Below are 16,315 nucleotides of genomic sequence, written 5' to 3' on the forward strand. Positions count from 1 at the left end.
AGCTCTCCTAGTTAACTCTACAGATATTTTCGTGTTGCATTCCACTGCTTGTTGATATACACAAGCTTTTAGAGGTTTGACATTAATTATTGACAGATCTCTTTGGATTTGCTTTCCAGAAATACTTTGTTTTTTGTTAAAGACCAGTTGTAATAAGAAATCTTTAAAAAGCCTAAATGAAAATCACATTTTGCAAGACAATTCTGTGTGTATGTTTATTTCAAACACATTTAATTAATAGCAGCATCTTTGAATCAACCTTCTTAATTTAACTCTTTCTAACCTGTTTTTTAGTAGTTTTAGAAAAACAAGCTGCATATTTATGGTAAATACCTTAATTTGCAACAAGAGCAAAACATTTTGAAAATTTATCATATAAAAATAATGATGGTGATCTTAAGATATAGACACTCCATGCCATTATTTCAAAATAGCTACCAGAATTATCTATGAGAAGTTTCATTTTGTGTCATGTTTAGTAATTAAAATCTTAACACTGGTGTTACAGCAATTGAATTTTAATTTTTTCCCCTTCAGTGTCAAAACCTACACGATTCAGAACATCTGACCTGGCTTATTGTGAATCATGTTCAAGACTTGATAAATCTGTCCCATGAGCCTCCAGTACAAGACTTTATCAGTGCTGTTCACAGGAATTCAGCAGCCAGTGGTCTCTTCATCCAGGCCATTCAGTCACGGTGTGAGAATCTTGCAGCTGTGAGTTTCACTTTTTGACTACTTGTAAAGTATAAAGTCACTTCATGTCAACTTAAGTTGAACTGATAAGTATGCAAAGTTTGACATTTCTGGGTCATTTATCAACTTGTAATTTTATTTTTAAAGTCACTTATTTAAAAATGCAAGCAATTAACCTTATATTAGCAACTTCAGCATTAGATGTGTTCCAGTCCATCAAATCTATGAATTCAGGTGGAGATGGCTAAGCTGCTTTTCTTTCTTTATGGATATTTTCCCACATAATCAATATCTGATAGGTAAATTAAAGCTGTAACTTTCAACTTTGATTTCAGTGCCTTAATAGTATAAATTGCAAACTAACTACAGTGGCAGGAGTAGGAACCAGTCCATCTTCATGGACCCTGGCAATATGAAAATGATTTGTGAGCTTATGCCTTCCCCATTGATCTGATCTGAAAGATGTGGCCACTTGGTGAGGGAAAATCACTGAGAAATTCAAGGTATTATTTCTGTTGATTATTTTAGTTTTCAAATTAAAAGGAGTGGATGATGTTTTATAGGGATGTAAGGTTGTATGCATCTCTCTTAATCATGGAAAATTTCATTTGCTGGACTTCCTCTAGAGATAATTGTGATTAATGTGATAATTATCTAGAGATAATTGTGCCACCTGCACCCTGAGTAGCTTCAGTGCTGTTTCCTATCTCTTTCCATTGTCTCTGTGCAAATCTAGGGCAGCTCTAAAGTTACATGATATTAGTCTGGGCTTCACTAGCTGAGAATCAGCAGAATGAAGTAAACTGAATATGTTTTAATGAAAGATGTAGTCACTGTGTGAAATTCTTGGTGATTATCAGGAAAGACAGTAAAATTAAAATAGCTGGTATTAACAGACTGCTCTAAAACAAGATTGGTTTCATGAGTCAAACTAGTTTGTCTCTGTATTTCTCCGTTTAGAATATTAGTGCTGAATTGGTGCTTAAATTAAAAAAAAAAAAAAAAAAAAAGAAATTTAAAAATTATTTGCACACCCTTTTGATCCTGAGTTGCTACTACTGTTTCTTAACATATGCTCAGAAAACCCCCCAAGGATTGTCTGGATTTCTGTCATGTCTTGACTTTGCACATGTTCCTACCTTCTTCCAGAAAAGAGTTAAAGCTTCTCACTCTGTTCAAAGCTTTTTGCAATTTCACTTAAATCTGTAGCTTCTTCCCCCCTAGAAGTTTTGCTCCCTGTGTTTTGCTTACTCATGTGTCGCTATAGGACATGTGAAAGCACAATGCGAGCCACCTGCTATTTGCAAGGTAAAGAAGAAAGTTTATTCTCTGACTCCGACTTTTATACTTTCCCAAAGGTGACATTGGATTGGAGAGTGAATGGGCCACCTTTCCAAAGACATTGGACAAACCACTAGTACATCAAGTTTCTCCACCCCCATAAAAGAATGTAAACAATATGTTGTTTACAGAAATTGTGTGGGAAAGTTCTCCAACAGAATGTAAACTCAGAAGGCTTTAGAAAATCTTAAGAATCAGGGTGACACTCATGTAAGAGTAAGCTTTTACAGTTACACATCAAACAACTTAGTGTTCATATTAATTAAATAACCCAGTAACTCACTCACACGGAGATGATTATATTGATCTTGTCTGCTATAGTTTTTTCTGAGCACCTTTCCGTTTAAGATCTTTGTATTCCAAATGGATTGTAATTTTTTTGCCTGTTTCTCTGCTCCATGCTGTTTGAACATCTAGCCCACTACCCTGAAGAAGACGTTGCAGTGCTTGGAGGGAATCCACCTGAGCCAGTCGGGGGCGGTGCTGACGCTGTACGTGGACAAGCTGCTGTGCACTCCGTTCCGCGTGCTGGCTCGCATGGTGGACACCCTGGCCTGCCGCCGCGTGGAAATGCTGCTGGCAGCCACGCTGCAGGTACAGCACCCCCTGCCTGGGAGCCACTCTGGCTGCTACCAGTGCTTCAAGAGCAGTGGTTTAAAGTACATCACAATATGATTAAGTGATTTCATTTGGCGATTTTTTTTATTTAGTACATAGATACGTGAATGTTTACTTTATTTCTCTTTATCTGCCTGTAACTTTGTTGATTTAGTAAAAGTATTTTTGGGGATTTTACATGCATCTATTCTGTAAAGTTCTTGTGGTTTTTTTCATATAGAACAGCATTGCTCAGTTACCAGTTGAAGAACTGGATAGAATTCAGGAGTACCTTCAAAACAGTGGATTAGCAGCAAGGTAAATCATACCAATAACACCATTAAAATGTCAAACTAAGCAGTGTTCTAATACAAATCCTGTTAACTCTGTTTTCCCACATTTTGACTTTTTTCCTAGAGGTCAGATAGTGAGTTGGTTTTGGGGGTAAAATGGGATTAAAGCCTCTCATAAGATGCTGGTGTGTTCTGGCAACAAGGAGCAGTTGTGCTGGCTGTGTTGAATATACAGTAAGAACACCCTAAGAAGTGAAGCAAGCTCTAGAGGGTTGCTTCAAATTCTCTTTCCTGCATCCCACTTAGTATTTAACTTTTGAGAGAGAGCAGCTGCAAATTAATATTTTGACAAAATCTGTTGTACTAAAGCCAACATTATTTTCCTCAAACTTGCAAAATATTGTCAGTTCAAGCTAAGTGGGCTTGGGGTTTCTTAAGTTTTTTTGCTGGGGTTTTTTTTTGGGTTTTTTTTTTTTTTTTGTTTGGTTTGGTTTAGTTTTTTTTCCCAAGACAGCTGTGTTAAAAGTTTTAATTGGTTAGTCTCCTGGCTGTTTAAATTGCTTGTATAAAAAGGAGCAAATTACAAATTTTTTTAAAAACTTCTGTTTGATGTTCGAAAGATCCTTATTTACTCTTCTTGTCATTGCTGTTTGAGGTTGTCTGTTGACTGAAATAAGTAGGGGAAAGAACCTAAAATGCGAGACTGCAGTAAATCAGTAATCATGTCCTTACATAGGTAATGTTCAATTTAATTAAAAAAAAATTAAAAATTACTTTGTACAAGTTCTTGACAGCAGTGGTGGAATTAAAAAAGAAACTGTACAAAAAAAAAACCTCTGACACTGACATAAATTCAGGAACTGGAGTTTTTAGTACATTGAGGGATCATTTTTTTAATAGAAGTATAGTTTTAGTGGGTTATTGGTTAGGCTCTGTTAAAATGTATTTTTTTGCATTCAAATAATCAGTATACTAACTTTGACTCTTCTTACTCATTAAAAGATGTGCTAGATAAAGAAAGCTATAGTTTAAGCTTAGGTATAGCACTGATTTTAACACTAAATTAAATTTAAATCTTTATTTGTTGGTGGTGCTGAGTTAATTAATTTTGGCCTCTGATACCTGAAGAAAGTTTGCATCATATGACTGCATGTATCTAACAAAAAATTGAAGACTCTAGTGCTTTTCTGTCCTGGGATTGGAATTGAGTCACTGGATATCTTTCTATTTTTCATGATTTACACAACTAAGATAGCCTTCTGCTGATGTGTTCTTCTGTTTTCAGACACCAAAGACTCTACTCACTCTTGGATAGGTTTCGTCTCATGGTAGCTCCAGACACAACCAGTCCTTCACCTCTGGTCACCTCACACCCACTAGATGGAGAAGACCAACCACCTTTAGAGAATGTAGTTCTAGACAAAGTAAGATTATGTTTAGAAAAAGTCATTAAAAGTGCCTTGGCTATAAACAAGCTTTATTCTATACAAAATATTTAAATGCAGCTTATTTTTACTGTACAGTTAATATTCTCAGGATTGTCACATTGTATCTCAAATATAGATCAGTGATTAATTTCGTGTGTGTTGGCTGACTCTTGAACTTAGGATAGATGATCAGCACAAACTTAAGATGTTTGTTATATTGACAGTGCTGTGAAAAATTTACCAAGTTTGGTTTCTTTGCTCAGCTTTAATGGAAATATTTATATACAATTCAATAGAGACAGATAAATAATCTTGTTTTCTTGATGTGTATTACTACAGCTATTAGTTTTATTCATTTGCTGAACGTTGCTGCCTGTCTCTTGGAAATTAAACATTGCTTGTTCAGTTTTTCCTTCTCGGTTTTAAATTACTTTCAGAGAACAGTCAAGCATACTGAACAGTTTCTGTCTTTTGTGTACTTAGACGTGTTTATTTCTAAGTGAAGTGGAAGGCTAAGAGCAAGTCTTGGGGCCTTTTGTGTCTTCCTTTTTTCTAGTTTGTCCCATGGTACAAATAATTTCTCTTTTTTGTCCCTCCATGTTCTACAGTGATACACAGTAATAGGAAAGTTATGTAATGGAGATAGCAAAAATTATTTGATTAGCTGATAGTTGGGATGAGTCTGAGCAGTCATTGGCTATGGGGAGATGTTGAGACCTGCTTGGACAGCAGGAGAAAATGCTGTGCCCAGAAACCATTTACCCATACCTTTGTCTTCAAATTACTCCAAAAATCTCCTTTGTCTGTCACTGTTAATACTAAACAAAAGTAGTTTTTGTGTCCTTCCCCCACAGCTTCTGCATGGTTCACAGAATCATAGAATATCTTGCATTGGAAGGGCTCATAAAGCTCAATGAGTCCAACTCCCTACTTCTTTCAGGGATACCTAAAAATAAATCCCATGACTAATAGCATTGTCCAGATGCTCCTTGAACCTCTGACAGGTTTAGTTGTGTTCTAATTAATTAATGTCAGCAAATTATTTGAATCTTTAAAAACACACACACACACATATATAATGTTTATTATATTTATATTTATTATTTATATTTATTGTGTATATATATTACTTGAAGAGTTTTCTTCCTTGGTTATAGTATTGATTTTTCTTTTATCACTGTTATATTTGTGTGACTACTGTGAAGTCTGTGTTGTTTTCCTAGATTATCTGGTCAGGTTTAGGATCCTAATGCAAATACCTGCACTTTATATTAAGATCAGTATTTCCGCATTCCCTGTCCAGACTTTATGGAAATAGACAACTTGTCACCGAACATCACTGGTCCACTTTAAGATGTTCCATTTCCATTCACCAGTTGTTCATTTTGCTTTGATTTTTAATATGACAGGGGTTTTTTTTATATTAATGTAGCCTATGGATGTCTTAGACATTCAATGCTAATGAGCAGTTCTCCCTCTGCCCCCATATAGTGTGTTGTTTTCTGAAAAGAAGTGTGTAGTAAATGTCTGTTTTTGATCTTTAAAGGACTGGTATGTGTCACTAGTGCGGTCACAGTGTTACATCAGGTCTGACTCAGCGCTTCTAGAAGGAGCAGAGCTGGTAAATAGGATTCCTCAGCCTGACCTGAGCTCCTTCATGACCAGCAAGGTAACTTTGTCAGAAGAGGATGAAATTAGTTCAAGTGTTCCATTGCTAGTATTAATAGATAACATTCTGAAGTGTTTACATTCTTAAATTTAAACACCTTAAATTTGTATATATTTGTGTATGTATTTGTATATATATATGTGCATGTTTGTATATAATACTGATAATATATACTGATAATACTAATTCACTTAACTTTAGAAACTAAAATAGTAGATATTTGTGTAAAACAGTGGATATCCGTCTAGCAATGTTGCTAATAGTAACTTACTAGTAGTACAGGTTGAATAGACAGAGTGGAAGCAAAGGTTTATTTATGTATTGCAATCACAAAAATCCAGTTGTACTGTTTTACATAATCTTGATTTGCTATACAGTTTCTTCCAAGGCCAGCTGTGTTTGTAACCTCTCCATTATCTGTGCTGGCTGACTTGCAGTAAGTCAGTAACAGGCCACAGACAGTAAATCTGGCATAAAGACAGCTTGTATCTAAGGATGTATTTTGTTCAAATTCTCACCATGATATTTACTGCTGGTATGCAGAAATAATAGTGGGGAAACTGTTGCTAAAAAGATACTTGACTTGTTTGTTTGAAAACTTATTACTTGAAAATTCCTTGTATATATGCCATCTTTAAGCTTTATTCACACATTGTCCTGAAAATTTGGAATAAGCATATTGATTTTTCCTTTCCAATGTGGTACTGGTTGGGATTCAAATTTTGAGCCAGTGTGGGCTAAACCATATTGTTACACCACAGTAGAGCAGAGGTGCTAGTAATAAGTTAGTTAATCAATACACTGTAAATTTACCACCATGTTAGTATGTTGGAATTATACCGCCAGATACCTGATTTCACATTAAAAGCAATTTCTTTTTATCTCCTCTTTGATTTCAGGAGTTCAACCTGAGCTTGTTAGCACCTTGTTTAAGCCTTGGCATGAATGAGCTCTCAAGGGACCAGAAGAGCAGCCTCTTTGAAACAGCTCGGAGGGTAACTCTGGATCATGTGTCTTCTGCTGTACAAAACCTTCCAGCCAACCACCAGGTTTTCCAACCACTATTGCCAACTGAGCCATCAGCCTACTGGAAAAAACTAAGCGATATCTTTGGTAATAGAAATAATGATCTTTTAAAGTTTATTCTCTTCTCTGCAAAGATACTTTACAGATGTCTTGTGAATACATGAACTTACTATTAAAAAAAAAAATCAAGATACCTGGCATAGAAGTGCTTGTGAGATAGTTCTGAAAAACATTTATTGAGTGGAAAAAAATTCAAACTGCTAGATTTCATCCAGTCTTATTTTATAGGAGATGATGTGATGTATCAGTCTATGATGACACTTTGTCGTGCACTGGCTCAGTATTTGTTGTTACTCTCAAAACTACCAGCTGGTCTCCGTGTTCCTCCTGACAAAGAGGGTGATATACTGAAATTCGTAGTGATGTCAGTAGAGGTAAGAAACTACAGCATAATTAAAGATATGATGAAATATTGGGAGAGGGAACAACTCAAACTAATCAACATTGAGTAATTCTTGATTAGGACAATTCTTTTGTCTTAACTGTACAAATTTCTTCACTGTTTTTTTTGTGTTTGACCTGTGCTGGTAAATCAGATTTGGGCTGTGGGACAAGGGCAGCTTTATACAAGGAGAGATTGATTGGTGGAATTTGGGAGAATGGCTCCTGCACTGATTTTTGGGACACTTAGTAAACAGTATTTAAATGTCATGATTTTCTTGTACTTAAAATAAATAGTGCTTTCTTGGGAAAAAAATATTATTTGCTACTAATACTTTACATTTTACTGAGTTAAATAAAAGTCACCCTTGTTTAGAAGTTGTTCTGTTGTGAGAATTTGCTGTTAACAGAGAACTTCTCTTTTTGTACAGGCACTATCATGGCATTTAGTGCATGACCAGATTCCATTAAGTATAGATCTTCAAGCTGGTCTGGACTGTTGCTGTCTGACACTACAGCAGCCCAGTCTCTGGAATTTGCTGTCTTCTGCAGCTCATGTGACATATGCTTGCTCCTTAATTAACTGCATTAGATTTATCATAGAAGCAGGTGAGTGCAGTTTGATCAACTAGGAGAAAAGTTTTGTTAATAGATTGCCAGTCATCATTGATCAAATGCTGCGTGTCTGGAATATTTCTTTTGAGTCCTTATTAACAATTTGTTCAACAAATTTAGTTTTTACTACTTTAATTTTCCATTTTAAATTTAGTGGGGTTTTTTTTGAACGTGGCAAATGCTTTGGATATGTCAAACATTTGACTACTATGTGGTGTTGATTAAAAATGGAATATGAAATAGGAAATAGCTTTATCATTAAAATATTTTCTCCAATTCAGTTGCTGTGGAACCTGGTAATCAACTTCTGAGTCCTGAAAGAAAGAATACTTCAAAACCTTTAAGTGAGGGGGAAATTGATTCAAATGTACAGAGTAAGTAACCAGTGAATTTTGCTTCTGCCCTAAATTTTCATTGAAGAAATATTTTTGGTATCCTTTCCATTACTATTATTTTTAACAGTGAAAGTTCATCTGAGACTTTAATTGTATGTGGTAAATGTCTGTTAAATATAGGTTGCCATATTTTTACAGGTATAGTTGCTTTTTCTTGGAAGTTATACATTAATGCGGATTTTTCTTTGGGGGGATTCTGTTAACTGTGCAGCATGCTGCAGACTGAACTTCTTAAAGTGTGATATTTTAAAAATTCCTTTCTTTGTGTCCTTATTGTGGTTTTGTCCTTTTTAATCAACATATTCTTGCATTAAGATTTTTTTGGTTTTATCTTTTTAAATTATTTTTCTCTTGAGTGGATATGTAAAGCTGAATTTTTTTCTCTCCCAACAAAGAAACAAAACACATTATTGCAGCATGTGAAATTATAGCTGAGATGGTGGAATGCTTACAGACTGTCTTGTCACTGGGGCACAGAAGAAACAGCAGCATCCCTGCATTTCTCACTCCTGTCCTCAAGAACATCATCATCAGTTTAGCAAGGCTGCCTCTAGTGAACAGCTACACCAGAGTACCTCCCTTGGTATGTTTATTATGTTTTGCTTTCAAGACTTTAAAAGTTATTGAAAAACTTTGCAAACCAAACATGGTGCTGCATTTGAAGTGCTACAACAGTAGAACTTCAACCTTCAGCTGGTTTGATCAATCTTTTTGAACACTGAGTAACAAACAACATGTGCAAGGACATTTATGTTTCTCAGCACTCTGTTTTTGAGGGGATGTAGAAACTTAATGATTTTTTTGGTTGAAACTTTTTTGCCCCCTCTCTGATGTATCATTGTGTTTTTTCAGGCATCAATAGTATGTGAAATGTCTTCCTTAAATTCTGTTTCAGCATCATTTCTGCACAATTTCTAAACTGAAATATATGACAGGAACTTAATTACTTCTATATCTAAACTTGGACCATAAAACTGGATAATTAATTTACAATGGGAAGTATAATGGAAAAAGCCCTAAAATAAGAAATATGGTGTACATTGTATATAAGTTTTGTTAGATGTTCCATCTTCCTTTGAGTATTTCTCCGTTTGGAGAACTACTTTTATTTACTGACGTCTTGTTGCCTTTGAATGGTGCCTGCATATTTAGAGCTGCAATATAAATATAAAATACTGTATCTGGTTTGGATAGTTAAACTTGCTTTATATTTCTTTAGGTCTGGAAATTAGGCTGGTCACCAAAGCCTTCAGGTGATTTTGGCACAGTTTTTCCTGAAATCCCAGTAGAATTTCTTCAAGAAAAGGAAATCTTTAAGGAGTTCATCTATCGCATTAATACACTTGGTATGTACAAAATTGAATGAATACACTTGGCTCTTATTTGGCATTTACCCGTGTTTTGAAATTACTGAATAACTGTATCTGAAACTGTTAGCTAACTTTCGTTGCTTATGTGGAAAACAGGTAATATTTCAGAGCAGGTTAGTAATGGTGCTGCAGTAATTCTTACATTTTGTTCAATAAAGAGCATAAGTTACAGAAATGAAGTCACAAGTTGTTCCAACTCAGGGAGATTGCAGTGTGCTCTTGCAGAATGACCATTTGTTTTCTGGGGCATATGCTTGAGAGTATTTTTGAGAATATATTGCTTCCCCCCCACACACACTTTTTTTCTATTAATGCGCAGTAGAAACTCCTGTGGTAAGATACCTCTGTAACCTACCTTCAGCTCAGACATCAGATTTGGGTTGGACTAGAAGATCTGGAAAAATCCTTCCTACCCAAACCATTCTAAGTGTCTTAGCACAGTGTTTCCAGTTCTCTCCATCTTCTTGGAGCTGAAGGAGAGAAGGTGTGGTGTTGTTCTCTGCCATTCCTATCCACACCTAGTAGATCACAGAATAAGCTCAATTGTAAGGAACCCACAAGGATCCTTGAGTCCCAGCTCCTGGCCCTGCACAGCACCATCCCCAAGAGTCATACCATGGGCCTGAGAGTATTGTCCAAACACTTATTAAATCTGTCAGGCTTGGTGCTGTGACCACTTCCCAGGGAAGCCTGTTCCATTACAAAAAATGCCAAAATGAAAAGGAAGTGGTATGAAACTAAATCTGTGGAAACAATGTACCTTTTTTAATGCTGTTCCTTGTTTAACTTTGTACTGAGACATAAGTGGCTATCTCTGAGTGTTTCCATAGGATGGATCAGCCGTACTCAGTTTGAAGAGACTTGGGCTACTTTGCTTGGTGTGCTCGTAACTCAGCCCATTGTAATGGACCAAGAGGAGAACCAGCAAGAGGTAATGTCATTCATTGTGTTTTTAAAAGGAAATTTTGCTGAAACCAGGAAAAGTGTTTCTATTAATAAAACTGTAAAGCAGAAAAGAAGTGACTAGTACTAAGGATTTTTTTTTCTATTTTATATTTCCTATTTCTCATACCCTAGTGAGTTCAGATGCATCCATATTCTGGCTTAGAGCCTCTGCAAGCATGTGAATAGTGAGGAAAAAAATTAATGAAGCTGTTTCACCTCTTTATTAGTACATTACTCAACACAGTTTTATTTCTATTTTTTTTCTTTGCAAAATTCTTGACTAGAAATTAATTGACCTGAAGATGCATCTTCATGTGTGTTGCTCCCACTTATAGATTGTATATTGGATAGCTGGGCTTCTAGCTTAGGTAGATGTTCAAAATTCAGTGGAGATCATTTGGGGATCAGAGCTGAAGAAATTTAGAGCAGAATTTGTGTCTAATTTATATACCAAATATTTCTGTCCAAAGAGCAGCAACAAAACTGGGGCTGTAGCTGAGGGAGCTGAGGGTGTTTAGTCTCAGGCAGAGGAGGCTCAGGGGGATCCTCATCACTCTCCAGATCTACTTTAAAGGAGGGTGTAGGCAGGTGGGGATTGGTCTTGTCTGCTACCTCTCAACTGAACTCCTTAAGTTGCACCTGGTGAGGTTCAGATTGGATATTAGGAAAAGGATTTTCACTAAAAGAGGGGTTAGGCATTGGAATAAGTTTCCCAGGTAGGTGGTAGAGTCACTGGCTTTGCAAGTGTTCAGTAGGGGTTTGGATATGGCACTTAGGGACATGGTCTAGGGGTGATTATGGTGGTACTGGATTAATAATTGTCTCTGAAGGTCTCTTCCAACCTTAATGATTCTGTGGAAAGTCAAGATGAGAGTGAACTTGGCTATCATGAAAGAGATTTTCCTTCTTCAACTGTCTTAACTTACTAGCAAACTGATTTTACTAGGTTCTAGTTCTTTGACCTGAAAGGTTGTTTTCCTAGGCTTGTTCATGGTTCTGATGGTAGGTGCAGAGCCTAAAGCAGTTTAGAGAATTCAGAGGACAAAGTGTGCATCCTGAGTAGCAGACATAGGGGTTTGTTTCTCTTGCTTCCTAGGTGTCAGACTGCAAAAAGGAGTAGGGAATCATCATCCCTCTTCCCTGGTTTAGCATTTTCTGTTATTTATACAGGCTTGGACACCTTGATTTAACTGTTTTCTGCATAATGGCCATGTTGGGTCAGACTTAGGGCAGTCAAGCTATTGGTTGTTCCTTATTTGTCATGTAGAGAGTATTTGTGGAACAAGAGTAATACTGCTCCCTTGCTTTCCAAGGCAGAGCAGTATATTCAAAATTGCAAATATTTTAAGCGCTGTTGTAAACTTCAGTATGTTAATATTTTCTGAAATGAAAATAATTTTTTTTTTTAAGTTGAACGTTGGTTACCATCTTATATCTTCGAAAAAGGATCAAATGCATTTGTGGTCTGATGCTTTGTTTCAACAAGTAACTAATGGGTAGCTGCAAAGAAAGAGGCTAAGCACTTTAAAAAAAGTTCTAAAGTGGACATCTTGAGGTTTTAATGCTGTTGGGACAAGAGAAGAATGCATGCAGATTGATGAGAAGGAAGAATTTGTTGCTGCTGCAGTCATTGCTTTGTGTGCATTGTGTATGTCACGTAGATTTTTTTGGATGGGAAAAAAAGTAGGTGTCAGGCTTATTAATGATAATTTTGTGAAACCTGACAAACTGATATTCAGAGCTTTTGGATTTTTTTTAACAATTCAAATTACAGTGAGTTCATTTTACAGGAAGATACAGAGAGGACCCAAATCAATGTTCTTGCAGTGCAAGCCATAACCTCCCTGGTGCTGAGTGCAATGACCATACCTGTTGCAGGCAATCCAGCAGTTAGCTGCTTGGAGCAGCAGCCCCGCAACAAAGCTTTAAAAGCTCTGGACACAAGGTATTTGTTTTCACTTGTTTTCAAATGCATAAAACTTGTGGTTAATATATAATGACAGTAGCTTAGTCTAATTGTAGGAAAAATATGTGTAGATTGTATTTTCTAAGTAAGAGTATATATGAATGGATCTATTTATAGAGCAGTTGTATGGACTTAGCATTGTGAACATGCTGACTTAAAAGATAATATCCTAATAAAATCTAGTAAACAGTGTGCAGGACATATTTTTTCAACATTCTAATTTCCCTGATACTGAAAATAATCATAGACACATAACATTACAGAGTGAGCCAGACTTGCACAAAACTGTTAAAGGAAAGTCTGCTAAATTTGATTTCTCTTGGGCTTTTAGGTTTGGGAGGAAGCTAAGTGTTATCAGGGGAATTGTTGAACAGGAAATCCAGGCAATGGTGTCTAAGAGAGATAATATTGCTACTCATCACTTATACCAAGCTTGGGACCCTGTTCCATCACTTTCTCCTGCTACTACAGGTAAGAGCTTGTTTGTGGGGGAGAAGGGGAGAATGAATTTCTTTTGCATTTAAAATGTGGAAAATATATTCTCAGAAAAATTTGAATTCTAGTTTGTGGGAAATCAAGCCATTTTCACATGTGCTTTATTATGCACTTTTAAAAAATTCATCCTGTGTTTCATTACAGGTGCTCTTATCAGCCATGAAAAACTCTTACTGCAGATCAATACTGAACGAGAAATAGGAGATATGGATTATAAATTGGGACAGGTTTGTTAAAAGCTCAACTTTAAACTTGATTTTTATTACATTTCTTCCAGTTCCAAAAAATTAGTTAAGAAGCATTGCCTGACATCAAATAGAAACTAAAAGCTCTGATGAGTAATGTGGGGTAGGTCATAACTGGGTGTCTCCTCTGCTAGAAAGCTGTGTGTTGCCTGTTATTTAAGTGAAAATATGTTTTGCTTCTAAGATTCTTGTAGTCTGACTATTGGGGTGTTAAATGCACTTCTTTGCTATTTATTTTTCTCTTTTGTGTGTTGCAAGGTCTCTATACACTCCATATGGTTAGGAAATAGTATCACTCCACTGAGAGAAGAAGAGTGGGGTGAGGATGAAGAAGACGAGAATGATGTACCTGCTCCATCCTCACCACCAACTTCTCCTATCAACACCAGGTATCTTATTTTTTGGTTTCTTCTCTCTTTTGAGTCATAGAGATGGTTTTATTTCTTCATGTTGAGTTGAATAAGTTGGATTTATAAATTGGATGTTGGTCATTAACTGTATTATTTCAAATCAAGCATTTTAGCAGGGCTTAAGAATAGCTATTTTAACACTTGTTTTTTGTTCCTTGCAGAAAACACCGGGCTGGTGTAGATATCCATTCTTGTTCTCAGTTCTTGCTTGAACTCTACAGTCAGTGGATATTGCCGTCCAACCCCAGCAAGAGAACACCAGTGATTTTGATCAGTGAAGTGGTGCGATCAGTAAGTCTGAATTGTTTTTCAGAGTCATAACTGAGTATATGTTACAATTGTTCAGAACTAAGTAGCATTTATAAAGCATCTTTTAATAGATGGGACACACAGAATTTTCTTGGCAGTGCTATTCTGTGGGCAGTACAGAAACATAACTTGAGCAACTACAGCATTACACTGATTTAAGCTATATAAGCATCTAGATTGAGTATTCTGCTGCTACATTACAAATACTTCATTGCTACTTAATGGCAGTTTATATTTCACTTGACTGCTTGCTAAAGCAAGATTTGCTTATCCTACCCCTTTCTAAGAAAATGAAGATGGAACAACAGTGTATGTTGTTGATTATTAAGTGTAGAAGCAAAACTAAAGAACACTGGTGTGGAATGTGTCTTGACAGCCATTATTCACTATCACTCTTATGACTTAAAATGATACTATCCTTGCAAGAAAAGTATGTGTTGTGTGTTTTGGGATGGTTTAGTACATTTTCAATAGTAATGTTTGTTCATGTCCCAGAGTTACTTACTATATTGTCTTTGATTTTGTAAACTTTTTGGTAAAAAGGACTTCTTGGAGGTCATTATTATTGGAGATGAATGGTGGAATTAATTCGGGACAAAAATAGTAATAGTTATTTCAGACCCTTGAGTAAATGCCTACACATTTAATAAATCAATTGAAGAATCTTTTGCTTACAATTTTAACAGAAGAGAGAGTCAATTTTTGGCTGTCTGCTAATGAGAATTTTTTTATATTCAATTTTAATTTCTGTACAGCTTCTGGCAGTGTCAGACCTATTTACAGAAAGGAATCAGTTTGAGATGATGTACACAACACTGACAGAGTTACGAAAGGTGCATCCATCAGAAGATGAGATTCTTGTACAGTATTTGATACCAGCCACTTGTAAAGCTGCTGCTGTTCTTGGAATGGTAAGAAATTCTCAGAAAGTTTATTGCAAATTCATGAGTGTTTAGATTAACTCAGCTTCTACTGCAAAACCTGGTGTACTTGGTAAGGGTGCTTGTATCTAAGAATATCCTTTAGTTGATCTGCATGGTTGTAAGAAGTAATAGGTATGTATTCTGGGCTTTCAGAGTTTGCAAACATTATTTTGTTTGCCCTGTATTCAAACAGAAAGGTTGTTTGATTTGATGTTTTTTTGAGGTTTGAGCATGATTTAATTGGCTTTTTGGTTTGTTTTATTGAATTCAGTGTTGCCTTTGCCCTGGACTCCTCATTTGTTACATTTCAGGCCAGAAATGAGGACTTGCAGTACAGTTTTTGCTAGATTTGTATTGCTGGTGAATGGCTGTAATCTCATGGGAGGCTGGGACAGTGCATGTGATGAATATATAGCCCCAGATAGTCAGGTATCCCTTTTCTTTCCCTCACTCTTCCCTCCACTGCACCATTCTGTCTTGAAATGTGTAGACCAGAAGTACTTTCCAGTGAACATTTCAGAGTGGAGTTATTTAGGAAAAAATATTACAAATCATTTTGGAAGGAGTTAGTATTTCTAGAAACTCTGAGACTAATATAAAGCTATATGAGTAATAGTGGTAAAAGAAATTCTGAAAGGCTTTTAGGATGGGGCTTTCAGTAGCTATTGCAGCAGCAGCTCTGCAAGGGAAGGCTGGGAACATGATGGCAAACATACAGAAAGAGTTTTAGATCAGCTTATTCTGACTAGGCTGTCGTTTCCCACTCAGTGAGCTAATAACACCTTCTCACAAGCAAACAGCTGAATATAACAGCTTAAAAAACAAGAATCTGGTTTCAAGAGTTGCTTGTTTTTCTGTGCTCAGTTATATGGAAAATCTGCTTAAAAAGAGCAACTAGAGAGCAGACACTGTCTGAAACTGGCCTGTATCTTAGATACTTCATGAGTAAAGGGACAAGGTAAAGTAAGTAATTTCTACTAATTACTTAGATAGTAAGGAGGAGACTTTCCAAAACTAAAATTCAAAGTAGATTTTGTATATTCCAGTAAGTTGTGGTATTTGATAACAGGGAGTGAAGTATCTGATACCAGCTTGAGCTGTGAATACTGAACGTCAAGTTGTGGAATCATTTAGGTTGGAAAAGACCCTTGA

General features: G+C 36.1%; 1 protein-coding gene across 2 annotated transcripts in view; it reads left to right on the forward strand.

The window, feature by feature from the left end:
- HTT (huntingtin) overlaps positions 1-16,315 on the forward strand; it is a 78,092-nt gene that overhangs the window by 52,507 nt on the left and 9,270 nt on the right. For both annotated transcript variants that reach the window (XM_021550734.3, XM_021550735.3), the window contains 18 exons: positions 538-717; positions 2,455-2,631; positions 2,876-2,952; positions 4,213-4,351; positions 5,901-6,023; positions 6,923-7,136; positions 7,338-7,483; positions 7,922-8,099; positions 8,387-8,479; positions 8,896-9,083; positions 9,720-9,846; positions 10,701-10,801; positions 12,606-12,760; positions 13,113-13,252; positions 13,421-13,503; positions 13,780-13,910; positions 14,093-14,222; positions 14,996-15,151. In XM_021550734.3, coding sequence (XP_021406409.2) covers positions 538-717; positions 2,455-2,631; positions 2,876-2,952; positions 4,213-4,351; positions 5,901-6,023; positions 6,923-7,136; positions 7,338-7,483; positions 7,922-8,099; positions 8,387-8,479; positions 8,896-9,083; positions 9,720-9,846; positions 10,701-10,801; positions 12,606-12,760; positions 13,113-13,252; positions 13,421-13,503; positions 13,780-13,910; positions 14,093-14,222; positions 14,996-15,151 — 2,538 coding nt within the window. The remainder of the gene's footprint in view (positions 1-537; positions 718-2,454; positions 2,632-2,875; positions 2,953-4,212; positions 4,352-5,900; positions 6,024-6,922; positions 7,137-7,337; positions 7,484-7,921; positions 8,100-8,386; positions 8,480-8,895; positions 9,084-9,719; positions 9,847-10,700; positions 10,802-12,605; positions 12,761-13,112; positions 13,253-13,420; positions 13,504-13,779; positions 13,911-14,092; positions 14,223-14,995; positions 15,152-16,315) is intronic.

The sequence above is a fragment of the Lonchura striata genome, chromosome 4, assembly GCF_046129695.1.
Source record: "Lonchura striata isolate bLonStr1 chromosome 4, bLonStr1.mat, whole genome shotgun sequence".
NCBI classification, from domain to species: Eukaryota; Metazoa; Chordata; class Aves; order Passeriformes; family Estrildidae; genus Lonchura; species Lonchura striata.